Genomic DNA, 25,254 nt, shown 5'->3' with positions numbered 1-25,254 from the left:
CATGTCTGTAATAAGTTTAACATTCTGTGCCATGTAGACTTTTATGGCTGAAGCCAAGTGCGTTTCCACCCCCTTAAACAACGGATTTACAAACGTCTCAGGATTTTGATGCTCTGCACTTAAGGTACATTTAAGGTGAGGACCGTAATGGGTTATGAAATAAGAATTCACTACAACATCTGGGATGTGATAACTTTGATGCTCAATATCTCAGAACTATGTTTTGCACAAATATAACCTTATAGACCCATGGTCACGATATTTAGGGGTTCACTTCAAAGTCGAAGCCGTTCTGTGTGCGTATTTCAGAGGTTCCAAAGTCCTCCAGTTGCGCGGAACCGCTGGCCAGATGTGTGTATTTTCTATAAATAGCCTACAGCTTTGTGCGACTGAGGTACCTCGGCGCCGCGACAACCAATCACAAACGCAGTGGGCTGGTTGTCTTTGGAACGTTGTGTATGTTAAAAAATGACAATATATCGCAGATATCCATATCCGGTATTGCAGGATAACGTGTGCGTGCATGCGGAGGTGATTTGCAAATGCTTGGCCGAGGAGTGAAAAGGAAATCGGCTGAGAGGGGAACTGCACTTTATTTTGACCCCCCGGTGAGGGTGAGTTCTCTGTCGGGAGAAAGCAGGCGGAGCGCACTGGTGATGTAGGCAGCCCATACCCGGGATAGAGTACTATGTCTGTATTTAGTCTGTTCAGCAGCCTATATCAATGACTGTATGTTGCACTCCGGAAGTAATGGGATTATTCTCAATCACATAGTACTGTATATGGACAAGTGTTTATAGGAAATGTGGTGATTCTGCATGTGATATCGTACTCAGTGTCCAAGGGCATTGTGCCTACTGTTCAATATTAATTTCATAAGGGTACGAGCATAGCCTACGGAGTGCATGCTCGGCTCAGCCTCATACTGTCACTGTTGACATATTCTACGAGTAGCCTATGAACCCTACCGATGGCAGCGCATTTGAATGATTGGTCTATTTATAGCCACCTCGATTGTTTATTTCCCCTATGCATTGTTTCAATAGCTTCTACCGAATTGCATCAACGCCCTCGACACACTCACGCTCCGATAAAGGGAATGACACTTGTCGTGACCCAGGGATAGGCTGCAGTCTATGTCTCATATAGGCTAAAGTACTGCTGTCACGTTGAATATTCACTGAGAGGGAATCATATGAAATAATGTGCTAATTTCCTCTCTGCGGAGAAAGCGTGCCGTTTAATGTGGCTCCAGGTAGTGCGAACACCCAAATTATGCCACTGTGGAGAGTGAGAAAACTGTGATTGTAATCGCAGACATAGGCGGAGGGAATCGCCGTGGTGATTATTATTTTTATGGACGCGCCCGGTGTGTATGTTTGCGCGTGTCAGTCGTGTAACGCAATCATGTTACAGAGCTCGTAAATCGAGAGGAGCGCCAGTGCATCAACTACATCGATGTATTGATCTACCCTCATGCCGCTAGAAAGGACGCTCAATTTGTATGCAAACACAACGTGCCGCTGTAGCTAGAGGAGCGTCAAGAGAACAGAAGCAAGCAAGCAAGCAATTACATATTTGGTTGACAACTATTGCTGACAACTCACGAAGATTACCGACAAGGACTAAATACTTGCTTTTGAAAGTGGATGAGACTGTCTGCCTGTCATTCCCGTAGGACCGCAATAAGTACAGGTAACAACACAATAACCTAGCGGTTAGAGCGTTGGGCCAGAAACCGAGAGGTCGCTGGTTCGAATACCTGAATTGATAAGGTGAAACATCAATCGGTACTCTTGAGCAAGGCACTTAAACCCAATTTGCTCCAGGGGCGCCGTACTACCATGGCTGTCCCTGTAAAACAACACATTTCACTGCACATATTACGTGTATGTGACATTTTTGTGTTGTTTTACTCTTACGCTGTTTACTAGTTTTCTGAGGGATAGAAATATGTAGAACATGATGAAGGTTGAATGCTCTGCTTCAGAAGTCTTCTAATATGGGTGTAATTTTGCATTTGTTGCAATAGAACGATGGCATTCCTAAATGACATGTTAAATCCATTAACATAACATTATGCATGACCTTGTGTGTGTCAAAGAAATGCCATTGGCACATTTTGAGTTGTGATGATGGATGACCCTGTTTTTCCAAGGGGTGGACCCTCCGAGATGCCTTTCCTGCACACTCAGATTGGATACACTGACAGAGCTATAAAGCTCAGTATACCCAATTTCAAGTGAGGTGTCACAACCAATTCTGTTGTGAAGCATTTGGTTGACAAATTTAAATGGTGACATCCCCTGACAATAATTAATTTATGGTATTGACTGATGAAGCGCAGCCAAGGACGGGGACCTGGTCCGAACTGACACCCCATAAATAATTAGAAATCAAAACACTAAACCTGTGGAATGATTTCACATTCAATGTTACCAAACAGTAATGGCTTTAAAGCTAGCTGAGGGATGGGCAATGGGGAAATGCAACCACACTCAAATTAATAGACCGCAAGGATTGATATCTAAATTAGTTTGAACCATGAAGCTATACAGTGTTCGTTTGCATTTACATTGTTTACAAACATTGGAGTAAAACAAGCTTATATTTTGGGTTCTGATGGGGAATGACAGTTGAACTAAGCTCAAGTTATATTAGTGAAGAATCGACACGTGTATATATTCATTTGTACGTCCAAAAACTGATACAGCAGACTCGATTCTCTTTCAGAATTCTAGATGCTACTTATTATCTATCCATATTAGGAGAACGTGGTCTAGTAAAGGCGTTGAAAGAATCGTCATGATGATTCTTTCAATCTGGACTAGTCTATACTATATGACTCAGCTTGAATGTGATACCATGGTATCTAGAGATGTGGATAGGTGATTGAAAGTGACTCGGATCTCTGCTCCTCTGACAAGGATGTCGGACTCATTGCATCATTCACACTTAATATATTACCTTATTTTGTGTCGTGAAGGGCGAGGTACATCATGGCTGCAGGCTGGCTGGTTCTTGATAGGCATCATAGTGGAGGAATCAATGTTTGAATTATAGAATTGCTGGGCACTGCCATAACAAGTCACGGCACCCCCATAAAACACTGGCATCTCCTAGGCATACAAATATTATCTTTTATCCAGGCCATTCTTACACATCACTCCTTAGAGTCCAACCACAAGGATAAGCATTGTGTTTTTCACTGGGCTCATTGTGTAGTCGTGAAATTGTCCTTTAGACCTGATCCAACATTACGTTTTACTTTCATCCCCGTAGTCAAGTTTATTTTCACAATAATTTGATATCAGATCTGCATATAAGGGGGCATCTTCTGCTTGAGCACCATGTACAGTGCATTCGAAAGTATTCAGACCCCTTGACTTTTCAACATTTTGTTATGTTACAGCCTTATTCTAAAATGGATTAAATAAATTGTGTCGAGGCACAGATCTGGGGAAGGGTACCAAAACATTTATGTGGCATTGGAGGTCCCCAAGAACACAGTGGCCTCCGTCATTCTTAAATGGAAGAAGTTTGGATCCACCAAGACTCTTCCTAGAGCTGGCCGCTCAGCCAAACTGCGCAATCGGAGGAGAAGGGTCTTGGTCAGGGAGGTGACCAAGAACCCGATGGTCACTCGACAGAGCTTCAGAATTCCTCTGTGGAGATGGTTGTCCTTCTGGAAGGTTCTCCCATCTCTACAGCACTCCACCAATCAGGCCTTTATGGCCAGACGGAAATCCACTCCCCAGTAAAAGGCACATGACAGCTTCTTGGAGTTTGCCAAAAGGCAACTAAAGGACTCCCATACCATGAGAAACAAGATTCTCTGGTCTGATGAAACCACGATTGAACTCTTTGGCCTGAATGCCAAGAGTCACGTCTGGATAAAACCTGTCACCATCCCTACGGTGAAGCATGGTGGTGGTATTTGGTGGTGGTATTTTTTCAGCATCAGGGACTGGGAGACTAGTCAGGATCGAGGGAAAGATGAATGGAGCAAAGTACAGAGAGATCCTTGATGAAAACCTGCTCCAGAGTGCTCAGGACCTCAGACTGGGGACAAGTCTCTGAATGTCCTTGAGTGGCCCAGCCAGAGCCCAGACTTGAATCCGATTGAACATCTCTGGAGAGACCAGAAAATAGCTGTGCAGCGACGCTCCCCATCCAACCTGACAGAGCTTGAGTGAATTTGCAGGACAGAGAAGAATGGGAGAAACTTCCCAAATATAGGTGTGCCAAGCTTGTAGCGTCATACCCAAGAAGACTCAAGGCTATAATGGCTGCCAAAGGGGCTTTAACAAAGTACTAAGTAAAGGGTCGGAACACTTATATTTGCTCAAATTTAAGCAACAAAATGTTGCTTTGTCATTATGGGGTATTGTGTGTAGATTGAGGGGGGGGAGGGCAATTTATTCAATTTGAGAATAAGGCAGTAAGGTAGCAAAATGTGGAAAAAGTCAAGGGGTCTGAATCCTTACCAATTGCCCTGTAGATAGCATGATAAGTTGTGTTTTATATCCCACATGATCTGCTGTGTGAGCAGCACGAGTCGATGCAGAGCTAGCAGCTCTAGTTGTTCCAACCCATCTAGTGTGTTTGCTTAATCAGCCCTTGTGGCGTCGGAGTGAGATTAGCATATTATTGAGACACATTTAATCAAGCCAGGTTGTAATTATCATTGAGTTTGGAATTGAAGGCGGTGGGAGGCTAGGCATGGGTCATTCAGGCTAGAGGTAAACATCTTATTAACCATGTAGGAGTCTCTCACAGACACTCACCACATAGGGCAACAAGGTTGTATTGGGTAGAAACGCACAGCTATTAAATTTTTTTTTTTTTTTTAAATGTCCTCATAAAAATACCAGAGCTTAATTAGGTTTATGGTCATTACGGTCCTCAGGTAATCTCTACTAAATGGAACAATTCCACACTATTAGCTCACTGTAGACAGAAAGGAACCCAATTTCGTAACAGCCTTGGTCACGAATAAAACATGCCGCCTCCATTGTAAAAAAAAAAAACCTAGAGCAAATAGAATTACCTAGAAGCCCTTAATGCCTGGGTGCTTGGGCGTTGGTTGGACTGTTCCTGTTTTCCCTTTTTCCCAAAAGCACTATCTGAGATGACCGCAGTCACACCTCGACCACAACCTCAGTCATTCCTGGTCAGGTCTTCCCCACATAAACACACATCTCCACAAGCACACATTGCATGGCACAATAAGGCTAGGACTAGGAGTGGCCCTTGGAATTGCCGCTACGGTTCTCCGGCCTCTAATGACAGAGTCCAGCGCTTCATTTTAGTCTGGCTTCGCCTCTCACCTCAACGCAAGATTTGTTTTTCTTTAGGAACAATTTCCCTGGACTAACGTATGTCCAGCTTTAGTCAAGCAACACATGTTTTGTGTGTGCACAAAAACACGCGCACACACACAGAGCCTACTAACTGAACACGTTGGCAGAAAACGGCCTAACAAGTAGCAGTTCAGCATTTGAGTCTCTGTGTAACTCTATCACGCAGATAGACACTGACTCAGGCATGCCGACTCTGTTCGGAAAGAATTGAGTTACTATTTTAAAATCAGATGCTGCTGGTCGAGTGTCTATTTATAGTCTACTTTATATACCTATGCAAATCCTCTCCGACGTAGTAGTGCCATTTCCTCATGTACAGAGGAAATGACTACTTCCTTCAGAGTCCAACTCAAGCTCATTTCAGTTTTATCAATGCCTTCATACATATTCCCCACCCTGTTACACCTCTGTATTATTGCATATGAGTAGCAGTCGACAGTTGCTGTAAACACAATTCCATCTACTGCTGATTCAATTGCATTTCCTTCAATAGCTGCAGAGAGACTAGTTTAGTCTTGTGGGAACAGCAGGCAAAGTTGAGGGTAGGCAGTCTTTGAGGTCCTGAGGGAGGCAGAGGAGGGATGGATGGATGAGGTTTGAGCAGGCCGCCGGTCCAGCTGTCACCGACACTGACTGAAGCTTGTGAACCAACAACAAAACCCAGAGATGAGGATGCAGTGTAGGCATGGGAGGTAGAGATGTTAGGGTGAGGAAGGATAACTTGGAGTTTGATTGTCTTGCTAATAAAGAGATTTCACAAGGCACCTGTAAAGTTTACGGTGGGGCTTTTAATGCTCAATGCGAACACACAGGTGACAAGTAGAAGTGCTGTGTATAAACAAACATTGATTAGTCAGAGGAAGGAGTTTCTGTATATTTCACTCCCTACTGCTTTGACAACCCATCTACTTCCTTGTGTGTTAGCCTTCCCACAATGCATTGCAGTATCCTCACACCTCGCAAGTGTCCTTCTTATTTGAATCCACTACTTACCTGAAAAGGCAAGTCACAGTCATCTCAAGTATCCCCCAGAGATACCTTACTCTTTCAAGTCTCAATGCCTTCTTTTGTGTGACAAATTACCTTCTTTCACCCCATATCTCAAGGCTAAGCTGAAATATTTCACAGATACCTTCTTGAGTCTGACATCAACATATTGGCGGTGGAACTAAAAACAAATCCATAACCCTTCTTTACCATATGTGTCAAAGCTTCCTGTCAGACCAGTGATCAACCATACAAAAGATGGAAGGAAGGAAGGACGCAGTCTAAGAGCTTCCAACCAGAACCCTTAAGGTTCCCCTCTGTCTGAATCATGTACTTTCCCTCAGGCTCCTCAACAGGCCATGTGGCCTTTCTCAGTGCTAGGCCCTACCATACTGATCCATTCATCATTGATCTGTGACAGTGGAGCCACATACTCTCTTAGTAGGAGTCTGGCTGTGTAACTCCTTCTCCAAGGTGTGTGTTTATGTGCATTTGTGTAAAGGCTGTGACTGGCCAGACATGTCCGGGGTTTGTATTGGCCAACATTCATTAGCGCTCCCAGCGCTATGCCATCTCCCAGCGCTATGCCATCTCCCAGCGCTATGCCATCTCCCAGCGCTATGCCATCTATTGCTACACTGCTGTTTTCATTTACACAGTACAACAAACAGGATGGCGAGTGGGGTTCTATCGTTGCCTTGCATAATGTTGACAGTTGGTAATGGGGATTACTGATCAATTGTGGAGGGAATTAGTTGATATTTCCCTGGTTCTTTGGTGGCCGTGTGGGATTAAACATTTTGGTGTCTTTCATTTTGAGAAAATATCTCGGTATTAGTTGGAGAAGAAAGTGAGAATCCATTCTTGTCATTACCATCACCCTCATCATTACCTGAACTACAAATCATCAGAGACATTATAGTGCTCGAGTCAGGGTTGGAACCAAAATGTTTTTCCAATCATTCTGAGCAAAACCCCTATATCTTGGGAACAGAGAATTGACATTATTTATTATTTATTTATTTCTTATGATTTCAGAATAACATTTTTGTTCCGGAACACTAGAGATCACTTTCGTTCCGGGTTCTGTTTCCATTCTTCAAAATCGCTGTTTGGTTCTGTTCCCTGAACCGGTTCCAACCCGTAGCTCAGGTTGTCTTTTTTTTCTGTCAGACTGGATATATGTCTTAGCCGTGTGAGAGTATGCTGAGGTAGATTGAGTTTTACTTCAGCAGGAGAGGCAGGGGATATAAAGCAGAAAGGAAAATCAATGTCTTAACTAAAGGAGCTAGTAAATTATTGATGAGGACTATGTAATGGGATCCCTAGTGTCTGTTTCCTTACAACTTTGTCTGCTTGCCACTGTGCTGTGGGAGAGGAGCTTGGCTGAGCCAAAAACCAACACCCAGATTCTCTATGGCTCTCAGTGAGCTCACCATCTGAGACTACCTGATGTGCGCATACATACATGCATACATGCATGCATGCATGCATACATGCATACATAGATACATACATACATACATACATACATTATATCACAAAAGTGAGTACACCCCTCACATATTTGTAAATATTTGAGTAAATCTTTTCATGTGACAACACTGAAGAAATGACACTTTGCTACAATGTAAAGTAGTGAGTGTACAGCTTGTTTAACAGTGTAAATTTGCTGTCCCCTCAAAATAACTCAACACACATCCATTAATGTCTAAACCGCTGGCAACAAAAGTGAGTACACCCCTAAGTGAAAATGTCCAAATTGGGCCCAATTAGCCATTTTCCCTCCCCGGTGTCATGTAACACTAACGAGTCACAAGGTCTCAGGTGTGAATGGGGAGCAGGTGTGTTAAATTTGCTGTCATCGCTCTCATACTGACTGGTCACTGGAAGTTCAACATGGCACCTCGTGGCAAAGAACTCTCTGAGGATCTGAAAAAAATAATTGTTGCTCTACAAAAAGATGGCCTGGGCTATAAGAAGATTGCCAAGACCCTGAAACTGAGCTGCAGCACGGTGGCCAAGACCATACAGCTGTTTAACTGGACAGGTTCCACTCAGAACAGGCCTTGCCATAGTCGACCAAAGAATTTGAGTGCACGTGCTCAGCGTCATATCCAGAGGTTGTCTTTGGGAAATAGACGTATGAGTGCTGCCAGCATTGCTGCAGAGGTTGAAGGGGTGGGGGGTCAGCCTGTCAGTGCTCAGACCATATGCCGTACACTGCATCAAATTGGTCTGCATGGCTGTCCTCTTCTAAAGATGATGCACAAGAAAGCCCGCAAACAGTTTGCTGAAGACAAGCAGACTAAGGACATGGATTACTGGAACCATATCCTGTGGTCTGATGAGACCAAGAAAAACTTATTTGGTTCAGATGGTGTCAAGCGTGTGTGGTGGCAACCAGGTGAGGAGTACAAAGACAAGTGTGTCTTGCCTACAGTCAAGCATGGTGGTGGGAGTGTCATGGTCTGGGGCTGCATGAGTGCTGCCGGCACTGGGGAGCTACAGTTCATTGAGGGAACCATGAATGCCAACATGCACTGTGACATACTGAAGCATTGAAACTTTGGGCCCAATTTGGACATTTTCACTTAGGGGTGTACTCACTTTTGTTGCCAGCGGTTTAGACATTAATGGATGTGTGTTGAGTTATTTTGAGGGGACAGCAAATTTACACTGTTAAACAAGCTGTACACTCATTACTTTACATTGTAGCAAAGTGTCATTTCTTCAGTGTTGTCACATGAAATGATATACTCAAATATTTACAAAAATGTGAGGGGTGTACTCACTTTTGTGATATACATACATACATACATACATACATACATGCATACATACATACACAAATAGTCACGAGGCCTGCATACAGACACCGCCTGACTTACACATGGTTGCACATAAACACAGACAGAATGAGTTGGAAATGTATGTTTCAGTAGTCATTCAATTTACATTCAAAGGGAATTCTGTAGTGTCACAATACACTGGTCTAATGAGACAATGCATTGTTGATCAATATCACCCGTCTGTATGGAGCACGATAACAGGAGCAAAATGAAAGGGGGGGCATCAATTCTACATGGATGTAGAAGGTAGAAGAATGAGCGGGAGGGAGGGAGGGATGTAGAGATGGAGAGGAAAAGAGAAAGTGAGGGAGAGCAGGTGAGACCTGAAAGCTGCCTTTGTGTGGCGGCTGGCAGTAGGAACACTGGTCTGCTCTGTGAGGTGTTCCATACACACCACAGACACACACACTGGGGAGTTATGGGGGGGGGTGCTTTGGCAAACATACCGGGTTGCTGTTTTCAAATGTAACAAAAAGCCACTCTCTCCCCACCCCAAGATTAACAGACCATTACACTGCCATAAAGTGTCTCTATTTTCCCTTACTTTACCAATCTCCATTTTTAAGTTGCTAAACGGCTCCCCGTTTCCTCCTCCACTGTATCTGACGCTGTTCAACCAGAGCTTGAAGTACGTGATAATATCAGAGCTGGCTGCTTGATGTTCGGCATACTGAAACCAAAACGCCACGGTTCCAGGACTGGATGTCAAAAGCATAACCAGACCAAACATTCAAACTACTTTGACCATTTTCAAATATAGAGTGGTGGTATGTTTAAACTTTGAGAGTCAATGTTTTTTTTTATGTCTGTCTCACCAGAACTGTCTGCTATCTGAACTGAACTGAGCGAGGTCTGTGTTTTGAAGAGACTAGATTTCATCTTCAGTTCAACTCAGGGGGTTTTATAGTGACTTTTTATGTGAATGAAATGACCACCGCTGTGCTAATATATTGCTGAGTGTGTACACGCTTCATACTGATAGTGTATGTTTTGGTTTATACAGTATATCGGCATGTTGGTATGAGCGTGTGTTGTGCATTACATAATGGTGTGAGACCGTGTTCCTTGACTTGTTAATGTGCATAGTGCTGCTGGGCTCTGGCTGTGCTGTTAAGTGCTCCTCGGGTTGTGTACTGAGCTGTGATCTCGTTTATTTGCGTCCTCAGGAGAGACCCGGGAGACAGCGGGCGCCATGAGGCGGCGAGGAGGGCTTGAGAGAGAGGAGACATCGTCCTTCATCATCCACAGCATCGGGCAGTGCAGGAAGTGCACGCACGCACCACAGAGACGGTCTAGCAAGAGACAGGCTAACGGCACCCGAATCTGAGCGAGAGAAACCGGAGAGAGTGGCTTCAACATCCATTTATTTATCCTCAATGGGCTCAAACTGGATGGGACCAGACTTGGAAGTGACGATGTCCAAGTTACCACACCGTTCTATATTGGACCCTCCTTGTTAGACCTTTCGAAATAACTCGCCCACCACTGTGAGGCTTAGAACTGAGGGGCAGAGAGAGAAAAAGAGAGAAAGAGAGTGATAGAGAACGAGAGGCACTCTGGGCCCCATGCAGGCGCGTAAGAAGTATGTCCTGCTGGGGCTGTGTGCTTGCTGTTGGCTGCTGCTCTTCTACTGGGGCGGCGGGGTCCAGGTCCGTCTCTTCAAGCTGCTGGGGCGGCCGAGGGGAGAAGTGGTGCGTCCCTGGCCCAACTGGACCGACCGGGCCTTCCTGCCAGGCTATGCCCAGCTGGAGGAACTCCAGACGGGGCCGGGTTCCGCCGAGTCCCCCCGCCAGCGTCACCAAGCCTGGACGGGCATCTATAAAGACAGTCGCTGCCGCATGGAGACCTGCTTCGACTTTACGAGATGTCGACGTAGAGGGCGGGATGGGTTTCGAGTGTACGTCTACCCGTCGGAGAAGGGCGAGCGCGTATCGGAGAGCTATCGTAAGATACTGATGTCTATAGGCGAGTCGCGGTACTACACCACGGACCCTCGCGAGGCGTGTCTGTTCGTTTTGGGGATTGACACTCTGGACCGAGACCAGCTCTCGGGGCAGTTCGTGCCCAACCTGGACGATCGTATCAAAGGTTACCCGCTCTGGAACGAGGGACGGAACCACCTTGTCTTTAATCTGTACTCGGGGACCTGGCCCAACTACAACGAGGACCTGGGCTTCAATATTGGCCAGGCCATCCTGGCTAAAGCCAGCCTCAACACGGAACACTTCAGGCCCGGGTTCGACGTCTCCATCCCCCTGTTCTCCAAGGAGCACCCCCAGAAGGGGGGCGAGAGGGGCTGGTTGGTGCGAAACACAGTGCCCCCATGCAGGAAGTACCTATTGATGTTCAAAGGGAAGCGGTATCTTACGGGCATCGGGTCGGACACCCGTAACGCCCTGCATCACATCCATAACGGGAAGGACATCGTGTCCCTCACCACATGCCGTCACGGGAAGGACTGGGAGAAACACAAAGATGCCCGCTGTGACCATGACAACCTGGAGTATGAGAAGTAAGTCAGGATTTGGCATTCTGCCAAACTTCCAATTCAGTTAGTCACTCATTGAAAACAATGCATGACTAAGTGAAAATTCGACTTAAGTGGAAGTTAGGATTCTCCCCTCAGGGATAGGTTATTATTGTGAGGTGGTGTCATAACTTGTGTTCAGTTTCATCAGGAATACACATTGGGCTTGTACTTGTATTGCTTAGTTTTTACTTGTTCTGGCCGTTTATTGCGGCTCTTAGATTTAGGGGTTTTATGAGTTTGATTTTCTCTCATCTAAACTGAGGTCTCCTTCTGGATATTATCTGGCTTTTACAGTTACTGTTCCAGTTATCATGTTAGGATTATTGAGTGTTGGTTGCGTGTTGTGTTAGATTTAAAGTATAGAGTGTGGTCCTGGCTGTGTAAGGTCTTGGTGATGAGTTTACACTCCTTTTAAAGCAAGTCAACATCCAAAGACCAATAGATTGTCCAAAGGCCAATAGAAAAGGTTCTGAAACCTCCTGAGAAGTGTATTTATTCATCCATGCGTAGAGGAGCAGTGTCACGATGCAAAGAGTGGGATTGAGGAGAGGGAAAGTTGACTGGAATAAGAATAGCAGTTGATTGGGTAAGAATAGGGGGAGGCTAGCAGTTGATTGGGTAAGAATAGGGGAGGCTAGCAGTTGATTGGGTAAGAATAGGGGAGGCTAGCAGTTGATTGGGTAAGAATAGGGGAGGCTAGCAGTTGATTGGGTAAGAATAGGGGAGGCTAGCAGTTGATTGGGTAAGAATAGGGGGAGGCTAGCAGTTGATTGGGTAAGAATAGGGGGAGGCTAGCAGTTGATTGGGTAAGAATAGGGGGAGGCTATCTTTTTATGTAGCTTCCAACAAAGTACACCAGTAATCTGGTCCTGGTCAGTTACCTCTAGAATAAGAGAGAGAGAGCGAGTGGAGGGACTTGTCTTACCCAGTAATAGTAGTTGTCATCTGGCCAGGACATAGCTACCTTTCTCGGTTGTTGACATTGGGCCAGTGGTGAAGGGAAGGGGATGGACCTCCCACTCAATACTGTATGAATGAGCTCATTTATTCCACACATAACAAACGGTCTGCTCAGACATCAGGGGGTGTGGGGGCTTATGTTATATGATAGTGATTTGGATATGGCGAGGGGTTAGATAGGGGTGACAAAGACCTCTCTCTGACTCTCATATCCCGAGGAGTGGGTGGGCTTTTAACATGAGAACCATGCATGGAAGTGGAGTCAGAATGAATTAAATGAAGGCTTTACGATATATAAATGTCCCATGAAGCTGAAGGATTCTGAGAATAAGGTTAGGTAACGACTCCCACCATCCATGTCTCTCTCTCTCTCTCTCTCTCCAAATGCCATTCTTCCTCTCCCTGTTTCTCCTGTCCTCCTTGGCTGTGGGCTCAGGCAGGCTGCAGCCTCTTAGCAGGTTGCACCAGGTTAATGAGCCCATGCATCTGGTCCACCAAGAGATTAACCCAGGAGGACCTGGGACTAGACAGGGTAGGGGGGTGGGAGACCTGAAGGGGAGTACAGGACAGGCAAGACATGGGGGTTAGATAAAGGGAGGGAGGGACGAAGAGGGGGAGAGAGGCAGACAGCAGGAAAGAGAAGAAGAAACGGTGGGAAGGGGTAACAGATGGGGAGGAAGAGGAGAAGAAGGTAGGACTTCAGGCAGGGAAAGGACCCAGAAAGAAAGAGGGGCCAAGAGGGAGGGTGACGAAGAGGGAGGAAGGGAGGGAGAGAGGGGGATACTTTAGGCAAGGGAGAGGCTTTACCGCAGCTTAATGGCCTAGTTTCTCTTTTTTCTTACTTTGAAGGATTCCCTGAGAAAGGAAAGAAAAACCTGCATTGTACAGTGAATCTAAATGAGGGTGTGTGTGAAAAGAGAGGAGTGGAAATGAAGCACGGACTTTCAGGAGACACACACACACACACATATATATATATATAAAAAACACGTACTAGTAGAATACTTTACAGAGTTGCTTTAGTTCTAGTTGAAGCACTGAGGTATAAGTATCAGGGACGTGGGGGAGGGCGGTGTAATGGCAAAAGGATGTACCTCTCCATTCAGCTTAAACGGATATTCCCATGACGACGGCCTTGCCAAGTGGAAGACGGTGTCAGAGCATAGGCCATTATTCATGACCCAAAAAGTACTCAAGGAGAGGGAGAAGAGGGGAATAAAAAGAGATTAATAAAAAGACCACTGTTCGCTACTGCAGTGCAGAATATACAGTAACCGTAGGAATATACAGTAATATACATAAATACACTACATGGCCAAAAGTATGTGTACACATGCTCGTTGAGCATCCCATTCCAAAATCATGGGCATTAATATGATATGGAGTCGGTCACCCCCTTTGAGGCTAAAACAGCCTCCACTCTTCTGGGAAGGCTTTCAACTAGATGTTGGAACATTGCTTGCTTCCATTTAGCCACGAGCATTACTGAGGTCGGGCACTGATGTTGGGTGATTAGGCCTGGCTCGCAGTCGGCATTTGATGGGGTTGAGGTCAGGGCTCTGTGCAGGCCAGTCAAGTTCTTCCACACCAATTTCGACAAACCATTTCTGTATGGACCTTGTTTTGTGCACAGGGCATTGTCATGCTGAAATAGGAAAATACCTTCCCAAAACGGTTGCCACAAAGTTGGAAGAACCGACTCAACTAGAATGGCATTGTATGCTGTAGCGTTAAGATTTCCCTTCACTGGAACTAAGGGGCCTAGCCCGAACCATGAAAAACAGCCCCAGACCATTATTCCTCCTCTACCAAACTACATTTGGCACAGTGCATTGGGGAAGGTAGATTTCTCCTGGCATCCGCCAAAGCCAGATTCGTCTGTCGGACTACCAGACACAGTGAAGCGTGATTCTTCACTCCAGAGAACTTGTTTCCACTGCTCCAGAGTCCAATGGCGTCAAGCTTTACACCACTCCAACCAACGCTTGGCATTGAGCATGGTGATCTTAGGCTTGTTTGCGGCTGCTTTGCCATGGAAACCCATTTCATAAAGCTCCTGACGAACAGTTCTTGTGCTGACGTTGCTTCCAGAGGCAGTTTGGAACTCGGTACTGAGTGTTGCAACCGATGACAGATGATTTTTACGTGCTACGCACTTCAGCACTTGGCGGTCCCATTCTGTGAGCTTGTCCACATACCTTTGTCCATGTAGTCTATATAGTACAGTAAAGGACAACATCATCATTATTACATGCATATTGCATTATAGGAATTATGAATCTGAAATAATTGTGATTTTTCTATAAATGAACTGAAACTAGGCATGGCCCTGACATAATAAGAGGCTTGAATTGTACTGTAGTTAGTGTTCCTGCAGTTCGACCATGGGTGTGTACTTGAATGCATGCTTGTGTAAGTGTGTTTTCTTTGAATGGGTGGATTTGTGTGTGTGTGTGCATGCATGTGTGTTTCTGTGAGTGCGTATGTGTATGCCTTCGTGTGTTTGTGTGCATGTATAAGTGTGTGTGTGTTGGGATGTTGGCAGGCCCCAATAAGAAATCCTACACCCCACTGTAATTAGGGGCTGTGAAATTGTACCCCTGGAGAGCACGTGGTGTGTGCGGCTCGTGTTCCAGTCCAGAACAAACTCCTCTGTTTGTGTGTCTGTTTAAAAAAATGTGAATTGAGACAGAGCCTTATAGTTCTCTCTCTCTCCTGTTCTTTCTCTCGCTCTCATTTTTCCTCTTCCGGTCCTGATCTCCCTCACTCCCATCTCTCTCCCTCTGTCTCTGTAATTTTGTTCTTGACCTCCATCCCTAGCTCTCTCTCTCTCCTTTTCCCCTCTTCCAGTGTCTCGCCCACACTCCTGCACTCCCTTCTCTCTCCCTCTCTTTATTTTGTCTTCCTCTTGAACTCCACTCTTACTGCAAGTACTTCTCCCCATCGGTCTACACGCACTTTTTGATTTATGTTTTTTTTCATCACCGCCCCTCCCTCTTTTTAACATTCAATCAAATTGATTTATAAATCACTTTTTTACATCAGCCGATGTCACAAAGTGCTGTACAGAAACCAGCCTAAAACCCCAAACAGCAAGCAATGCAGATGTAGATGCATGGTGGCTAGGAAAAACTCCCTAGAAAGGAGAAACCTAGAGAGGAACCAGGCTCTGAGGGGTGGCTAGTCCTCTTCTGGCTGTGCCGGGTGGAGATTATAACAGTACATGGCCAAGATGTTCAAACGTTCATAGATGACCAGCAGGGTCAAATAATAATAATCACAGTGGTTGTAGAGGGTGCAACAGGTCAGAACCTCAGGAGTAAATGTCAGTTGGCTTTTCATAGCCGATCATTCAGAGTCCAAAACAGCATGTTTGGGACAAGGTAGCACATCCAGTGAACAGGTCAGGGTTCCATAGCCTCAGGCAGAACAGTTGAAACTGGAGCAGCAGCATGACCAGGTGGACTGGGGACAGCAAGGAGTCATCAGGGCAGGTAGTCCTGAGCCATGGTCCTAGGGCTCAGGTCCTTCGAGAGAAAGAGGGAGAGAGAATTAAATTCACACAGGACACCGGATAAGACCTCTCTGAGTCAAAGAGGGTCGCATTTAATTCAACTAAAAAGAGAGGTGGACCAGTGATCTCTCTATTGCTCTACTGCCCCCTATCAGTAAGCTGACTTCATAGCACCCAGTGGTGATGCCAGGTGGTTCCGTGTTACTATGTCTGGTTGCTTCTCAGATGGTTGTCTATTTTGTCTTGCCACACTGTAGTGGTAAACACATTATTTTGAAATGCTTAACAGAATCAGTTATGCTTGGCAACAAAAATGTGGCTTGTTTGCAGTCCCACATTTGAATATTTTGTTACCTTTTTAAATGTTCTGGTAAGAAAGACTTCCTAGCTCTACTGCCTCACAGTCCTTGGCTAATTGTTTATGTCTTAAGCAGACTCCCCCCCAACTCTTTGCATTTAGCTATCCCTCTCCTTTGGACCTGTGTATATTGAGTGGGAGAGTCCAGCCTGTCAGGTTGTCAGGTGCCTCTCAGGTTCCTGATGTGGAGCCGTTTGGCCCCTGAGGCCCACGCTGTCTTACCACCAGCACACGCGGGGGCCCTGGCTCTACTAGTGTGGATGTCCTTAATGGGGGCCATTCACCGCCGTTTATCCAGCCGGGCCAGCGCCATGGAGATCATTGCGGGAAAAGCCCCCGGCGTCCTCACTCCCTTTTGTCCGAGCCAACTGGAGCTGAAAGCCTTTGACAATATGGGAGAGACTATAGGAGATGGAGAGAGGGAGACTCCTGCCTTCTGCTGATAAGACTCTCCTTCCCCTCTCTCTCTGTTTTTTGCTTGTTTACCCGTTTTGATAGCCTCCACTTGACTTTCTGAACCCACAACTCTGTATCCAGAGATTATGGATGGTAGGGATTAGGAAAAAGGGGACATGTGAAACTAAGTGCTCCTTACACTATGTTTAATGTTACATACAATCAGGTGAAGTTGACCTTCAGCAAGTCTTGTCTTTCAGAAATGTCAAGACAAAAATAGAATACATTTATTAAATATACTTGTAAATGTGTGTTCATTAGTCATTTTTCTTTTTTTCGTCTGAGGGAAAAGAGGACTGCTTTAAACCATTGGTCTTAATGTCCCATTGGGTGGCTTGAGTCTTTGACAGATGGCTAGGGGCATGGTTCAGAGGCTATTCACTCATATATGTATGTGTGTCTGGTGTTAGGGTTAAATTGGGATTTGAAAGGGGTGGATTTAACCTCTTGAAACTAGGGGGCACTCTTTTTATTTTTGGAAAATAACGTTCCCAAAGTAAACCGCCTATTTCTCAGGACCAGATGCTAGAATATGCATATAATTGACAGCTTAGGATAGAAAACACTCAAACGTTTCCAAAACTGTCAAAATATTGTCTGTGACTATAACAGAACTGATATTGCAGGCAAAACCCTGAGGAAAATCCAATCAGGAAGTGCCTCTTATTTTGAAACTGTTGTGTTCCTATGCACCCCTATTGGCCATTGAAAGGGATATCAACCAGATTCCTTTTTCTACGTATTCCCTAAGGTGTCTACAGCATTTTGATGTAGTTTCACGCCTTTATGTTGAAGAATGAGCGTAAACGACTACATTGCGTAAGTGGCCAGCTGAGGGCTCTCAGAGTGATTCTTGCGTAAAAGACAGAGGTAGTCATTTTTCCTCTTGCTCCTACTGAAGAGCCAATTGTCCCTGTTGATATATCGAATAGATATTTAAAAAACACCTTGAGGATTGATTAGGAACTTAGGAAAATACTGAACACTATGAATAAGTCAAATAAAATCCAAATGTATTTGTCACGTGCTTCGTAAACAACAGGTGTAGACTAACCGTGAAATGCTTTCTTGCGGGTCCTTTTCCCAACAATGCAGAGTTAAAATAAAATAGGTGACAAGGAGAAATTCAGTTAATAATGAATAACAATAAAGTGTTAAAGTAACATGGCTTTATACAGGAAGTGTCGAGTCGATGTGCAGGGGTACGAGGTAATTGAGGTAGCTATGTACATATAGGTAGAGGTAAAGTGACTAGGCAACAGGATAGATAATAGACAGTAGCAGCAGTGTGGTTGTGGCATCAGTATGCAATGTGTGTGTTGGGATGTCAGTGTAGGTATGTTTGAGTGTGTGGCTAGTCTGAGTTCTACTGTTCATCTCTTATTTAATGATAGCCTGGGAGCTAGCTGAGGCCAGTTTGGTGTTGAGTCCCCTGTCTCTGCAACACCTATGATAAATGAGACCGACTGGATGCTGCTCCCAGCTGCTCGCTCTGGGACTGTCTACTAGGTATAGACTGTTTAAATCCTATTCTGACGCTTTGCTATATGGGCTCTTGGGATGTTATTATTAATAATAGTTAGGTGGGTGCTTACATTTGCCCTATTTCATGTACATGTATTATATACATGAGTGTATTATATACATGAGTGAATTGGAAATTAGTTTTGTTGCACATCTCACTCCCCCTGAGACACTCTCGGAGAGTGGGGTCACGGCCAGGGATCAGCCATTATTGACTGTGACCCTGGAGCAATTAGGGTTAAGTGCCTTGCTCAAGGACACATTGACAGATTGTTTTTCACCTAGTCAACTTTGGGATTTGAACCAGTGACCTTTCGGTTACTGGCCCAAAGCTAGGCTACTCTTCTGTGCTCAAACTAGCACTTGTATATTTTTGTTCATGTTGTCCTATAGAGGACCACACATTGCTATGATATGTATTTGAACCCGGAGTTCGACCTATATGCTTTGTTACACTGTGATCCCTGTACCTCAGTTTGCATGTTGTTTTCAGAGAACATTTGAATTGCTTTACTCTCTGCCTCTTGCCTTTTTACATACTACACCCAGCCAACACACACTGCCCTTCCCACTGCCTCTACACACCACCTAGCCTATTTCAGTCATTTCCTTCACTCTTCCCTCTGACCCTACGCCCTACATTACAAGCAGTCTCCACGATCAACTTCCTAGCCAACTCCATTCATAGCTCCATTCCGAGGACTATCCTTAGCTTGCTATCCACTACTATTACTACTGCTGCTCCTTCACCCAATACCCATGTCTCTGGACCCACACCCACCCCTCATATCCCACTCTCACACCAGAGTTCAGGTTACCCACACCCTGGCCAGATTGCCCATCCTTTTCCCTGTGTTTCCAGCTGTCCCCAGGTTGTCACCCCTGTCCCCATGGACCCACTAGCCTGTCCGGTATAGTCAGGCTGGCAGGGCTGCAGTAACCAGAGCCTGCTCCTCTCTTTCTGTCGCAATGAGTGTCTCTCTTTCTGACACCCTCTTCCATTATCTCGCTGTTCACGCTCTCTCCTGCTATTTCTCTGCCCCATCTCCCGCTCTTTCTCGTTCTCTCCTGCATTCTTTGTTCCTCCCTTTCTCTTTATCTACCCCATCTATTTTCCCCTGCTGTCTCTCCCTAGATATCTGTCTCTGCCCCGTCTTCCTTTCTCTTAATTCCTCTCTCTCCCTCTTGTCTTCACACTCTCTCTCTCCTCTCTATGGCTGTAATGTGATCAGGTGCAGGGAGTGAGCTGTCTCCACTCCAGTAAATGCATTAGCCCCGTCTCCTCTCCCTATCCCCTAGCTAGACTACTCTGCTGGCCCCAGTCAATCCCCAGTGTGGCTGGACGGCCGGGTCACAAGGCCAGAGCCATTCCAGGAATGGACTTTATTGCTTCTGCAAACACACACATACACAGATAGGTAGATATAAATGTGTGCATACACACACATATGCCCTAAGCAGGAAAATACACACTCATGCACACGTTTGTTTTTCTGTCCTTTTGGGGTCCAAACAATTGATTCCCATTCAAAATACTATTTTCTCTAACCCCTAAACCTAACCCCTAATGTCCCCACTTTTCCTTGTTCTCCTATCCTTGTGGACTTCTGGTTCCTCACAAGGATAGGAAAACCAAAAACACACACACACAATCACTGCTCCTAATAGGGTGTAAGCTGACAGACAGAGCCAGACTCCCTCCGTCAGCACAGTGAATCTATATTCATTCACTAGCTTCACTGTGCGCTAGAGACGAATGAACTAGAGCGAATCCATAGATCCACTAAGCCCACTGATTTATTGAGAAACCCTCTCTGGAATGGAATCTAGGAATCTATATTGCATGGATCCGTTCCCTACAGAATGGATTATATAGCCATAGCGTTAGGACAACATAGCGAGCAGGTTATCAGTTTGCCACTACTGCAGTGGTAAGCATTTAGGTAATGCTGTTAGTGCAGCATAGAGCATAGCTCGTTTCCTGGTTGTCTTATCAGTAAATCACTTATTCAAACCTGCTGTTTTAGCTTGTAGCATTTAGCTTCAGTGGAAGCACCACAGTTGTATGCAATGAATCAAGCAGATTGAATAAGAATGTCTTTGTGAAATACCAGGGGAGAGAGATACAGTCTTAGTTAATAACTCATACTTACAGTACAAATATAGTAGGGCTATTAGCTGTGTGGTAGCCTCCAAATGAACTTCATTAACCCTTGCAGTACCCCTTCCCTCTAGGGTGGGAATGGAATAGCTGTGCCCGCTGCTGATTGGCTGGTGTCCTGCCTGTTATCTGGAACGTCTGTCTGTCAGGAGAGACGTCGTGGGGATACCAATCCATCAAAAGGTGGCTACGAGCTCCACTCATTTGAGCTACGTGTGTGGATGGGCCAGCAGGCCCTATTCGTTGCGTTCCACTCAGAGAGGAAGTCAGCCTTGTATAGTGTATATCCACCAGGGGGCTTGGGAGCAAGAGTAGCTTACCAATCAAGAGGGGCCGAGCCACTCTATTTGACTCTAGCTAGCGACGACATTTGAACTTCCGTGTTATGTGCCTGTTTACAAATGCTAGCTACATGTCAGGCTAGTCTGCTGTTCTATGCTTTACGACACTACGTTTTTAGCCACAGAAACAAACACGTCTCTTATTAATTTGAACTGCAACAACTACTCAGGAGGAGAAGAAAAAAAAAGACTGAGAAAATGGCAAGTTCTTCCACTGAATACTACAAGAGGGGACAATGGAGAATACACATCTCTTGTCCTATGTGAAGCATTGACGAGGAAAGACATTTTCAAAACATTCAGAGGTCGGTTTGATGACTTGCGAGGGGCAAGCCGCTGAAGCATCTCGCACGGGAGAACTCACAGCTCTCCAGTAAATGCTGCAGAAATGCTGTCTGTGACCAATTGGTTTTTGGCGAGTGGCAGCACACAGCAAAGTATCATTACGAGTTATAACTTATACAGTGGCTTGTGAAAGTATTCACCCCCCTTTGACATTTTTCCTATTTTGACTTACAACCTGAAATTAAAATAGATTTTTTTGGGGGGGGGAATTGTATCATTTGATTTACACAACATGCCTACCACTTTGAAGATGCAAAATATTTTTTGGTGAAACAAATAAGAAATAAAACTTGAGCGTGCAAAACTAACCCAAAGTCAATACTTTGTAGAGCCACCTTTTACAGCAATTACAGTTGCAAGTCTCTTGGGGTATGTCTCTATAAGCTTGGCACATCTAGACACTGGGATTTTAGCCCATTCTTCAAGGCAAAACTGCTCCAGCTCCTTCAAGTTTGATGGGTTCCCCTGGTGTACAGCATTCTTTAAGTCATACCACAGATTCTCAATTGGATTGAGGTCTGGGCTTTGACAAGGCCATTCCAAGACCTTTAAATGTTTCCCTTTAAACCACTCAAGTGTTGCTTCAGCAGTATGCTTTTGGTCATTGTCCTGCTGGAAGGTGAAGCTCTGTCCCAGTCTCAAATCTCTGGAAGAGTGAAGCAGGTTTCTCACAAGAATTTCCCTGTATTTAGCACCATCCTTCAACTCTAACCAGTGTCCCAGTCCCTGCCGATGAAAAACATCCCCACAGCATGATGCTGCCACAACCATGTGGGGATGGTGTTCTCGGGGTGATGAGAGGTGTTGGTTTTGCGCCAGACATAGCGTTTTCCTTGATGGCCAAAAGGCTCAATTTTAGTTTCATCTGACCAGAGTACCTTCCATATGTTTGGGTAGTCTCCCACATGCCTTTTGGCAAACACCAAAAGGTGCTTATTTTTTTCTTTAAGCAATTACTTTTTTTATGTCAGCTCTTCTGTAAAGCCCAACTCTGTGGAGTGTATGGCTTAAAGTGGTCTTATGGACAGATACTCCAATCACTGCTTTGCAGCTTCTTCAGGGTTATCTTTGGTATCTTTGTAGCCTCTGATTAATGCCCTCCTTGCCTGGTGCGTGAGTTTTGATGGGTGGCCCTCTCTTGGCAGGCTTGTTGTGGTGCCATATTCTTTAAATTTTTTAATAATGGATTTAATGGGGCTCCGTGGGAAGTTCAAAGTATTGGATATGTTTTTATAACGCAACCCTGATCTGTACTTCTCCACAAATTTGTCCCTGACCTGTTTGGAGAGCTCCTTGGTCTTCATGGTGCCGCTTGGTGGTGTTGCAGACTCTGGGGCTGTTCGGAACAGGTGTGTGTGTGTATATATGTATACTGAGATCATGTGACACCTAGATTTTTCTTTCTTTCTCCTCTCCTCTTCTCCTTACGGTAATGCAGCATTGATCCTTGCTGGGAAAGATGCAGCTACAGTACTTCCCTGCTCTTTAAACCCGGTCTCTGCCTAGCGCTAATTGAAGTTGTCCTTAATGCTCCTGCTCTGATGCTCTCCCTGTTCTCTTGACTGGAGAGGAGACCCCGGTGAGAGAAATGTTTAACCCAAACCCCACTCCTCTAATGTAGGGGTGGGTGCAAAGGTAACCAGTAAAGCTGACAATCCAGTTTAGGAGTGGTAGAAACAGAGGGTGTAGAAGGATGTCCCTTGGGGGTATCCGTACCTAATGTAGGACATGCGAGGGTTAGGTTAATAAACAGGCTGGAGCTAGAACCTCGTTGTCGTGCTTCCTTATTGTAGCTCATACTATATGGTGTCAGAAGTGGTTTTAAAATTCACATAAACGTGAAGGACGTACCAAGTAAATCATACATTCAGGCTGTTTCAAAGCAGGGGGGGGCACAGTGTTGGAGATAACAGCGCATATCATTATTTAGCTAGCTAACAAGCAAGGACTAAGTTACTGCTAAGCAACATGCTGCAAGAGGAAGAAGCTGGCGGGATTTCAGGGTTTGCGACTCCATGTTCAACGGGTTCTGGCGCAAACACGGACAGGCCAGTGGCTAGTGCTGACGGATTTCACATTAGTCCCCCAGAGAAATGGGTTTGTATGGACATTCAAAACTGGCCGAAATGGATCAGGCGCTTTGAAAGGTACAGGGTAGCATCAGGCTTCAACGTGAAAAATGAGGCATTTCAAGTTAATACACTGATCTACTCTATGGGTGATGAAGCCGAGGATATATTAAATGCTTCAACGTTGACCGAGGAAGAGAAACTACAGTGCCGTTAAAGATTGTTTTGAAACGCATTTTGTAGGGAGACACAACATTATTTTTGAGAGAGCTAGGTTTAATATGCGCAAACAGGAGCAGGGTGAAACCACCAACAGTTTTTATCACTGCTGTTCACAAACTAGCAGAACATTGTCAGTTTGGCACGCTCAGGGAAGAGCTGATCTGAGATCGGATTGTAGTCGGAATAAGAAATATATCACTACTGTTTCCAGCTTACCTTGTCCAAAGCTGTAAACCAGGTTAGGCAGAGTGAGACAGACTGTAAAAAGACAGCAGAAGAGAGTGTAGGGGAGAGTGGGGAAATACATGCATTTTCATACAGAGCTAAAAAAAACAGAGGGGAACACAGAACAGAGACAGACGTGGAGAAAACAATCACTGACAGCACCAGTAGCTAGTTCAAGAGTTTGTCGCAAATGTGGGAAATCCCCTTTCCAAAGATGGAAAGATTGCCCAGCAAAGGATGCGGAATGCAGGAAATGTCACAGGAGAGGACACTTTTCAGCTCTGTCAATTTAAAGCAAATGCATGAGGTTTCAGAGGAGGTACAGCAGGACAGCATCTTTCTGGGAGAAGTAAAGGAAAACAACGCTGGCTAGCATTCAGACATTAAACTCAATGGGGAGGTTGTGTCATTTAAACTAGACACTGGGGCAGCAGTGACAGCTATCCCAACTAGGCTGTATAGCTATAGCAGAGATGAGATTTTACCAGTGGTAGGGCAGTTGGTGATTAAACAGGAGAGTAAAGACAAAAGTGCCATCCAACCTGTCTTCGTCATTGACTCTCTGGCCAGACCGTTGCTGGGGCTGCCAGCAATTGAAGCATTGCAACTCATTGAAAGAGTGAGCGAACTGGAGGACCCAGGTGAGGTTTTCAAAAAGAAATTCCCAAAAGTGTTTTCTGGTCTAGGAAGGATACAAGGTGACTACAAAATCCGCCTGAAAGAGGATGCTGTCCCCTATGCCCTTACCACCCCCCGCCGGGTGCCTATCCCTTTATTGGCCAGAGTAAAGGAAGAGTTGGGGAGGATGGAAGAAATTGAGGCGGTGTCTAAAATAGAGAGTCCCACAGACTGGTGTGCAGGGATGGTAGTGGTCCCAAAAGCCAATGGGGGAAATCAGGATCTATGTGGACATGACTAAATTGAATGAGGCACTCTGCAGAGAGAGAGACACATCTTACCATCAGTGGAGCAGTCACTGGCTCAGTTGGATGGCTCGCAAGTCTTCACAAAGCTGGATGCCCGCTCAGGTTTCTGGCAGATACCGCTGTCATCAGAGAGTAGGACACTCACAATGTTTATAACACCGCTTGGCCGTTACTGTTTTAATGTTTTGCCATTTGGAATCGCTTCCGGTCCAGAGCATTTCCAAAGACTCATGTCCCAGCTGTTGGATGGGCTGAGTGGAGTCATAGTCCATGCGGACGATGTGCTCGTGTGTGGAAGGGACAGAGCAGAACATGATGTAAGGCTCACAGCAGTTCTGACCCGACTCCAGGAGACTGGCCTGACACTCAATGAAAAATGCACAATCAGAGGTCTTGTTCTTGGGACACAAAATCAGTGCAG

At 45.3% G+C, this 25,254-nt stretch overlaps 1 protein-coding gene across 4 annotated transcripts in view; it reads left to right on the top strand.

Annotated features, from left to right (window-relative positions):
* The first annotated feature begins 414 nt into the window (after positions 1 to 414).
* Positions 415 to 25,254, top strand: part of LOC112264884 (exostosin-1c) — a 71,627-nt gene continuing 46,787 nt past the window's right edge. The window contains exons 1-2 of one of the 4 annotated variants that reach the window (XM_024441783.2): positions 415 to 608; positions 10,369 to 11,714. In XM_024441783.2, the coding sequence (XP_024297551.1) occupies positions 10,768 to 11,714 (947 nt within the window). In that variant the 5' untranslated portion in view covers positions 415 to 608; positions 10,369 to 10,767. Of the gene's footprint in view, positions 615 to 1,101; positions 1,696 to 10,368; positions 11,715 to 25,254 lie in introns of those variants that run through there. The other 3 variants (XM_024441782.2, XM_024441781.2, XM_024441784.2) reach the window with 3 other exon arrangements.

The sequence above is a fragment of the Oncorhynchus tshawytscha genome, linkage group LG13 (genome assembly GCF_018296145.1).
Source record: "Oncorhynchus tshawytscha isolate Ot180627B linkage group LG13, Otsh_v2.0, whole genome shotgun sequence".
Classification (NCBI taxonomy): domain Eukaryota; kingdom Metazoa; phylum Chordata; class Actinopteri; order Salmoniformes; family Salmonidae; genus Oncorhynchus; species Oncorhynchus tshawytscha.
The sequence above is the reverse complement of the archived record's forward strand: the minus strand, read 5'-3'. Positions and strand labels throughout refer to the sequence as shown.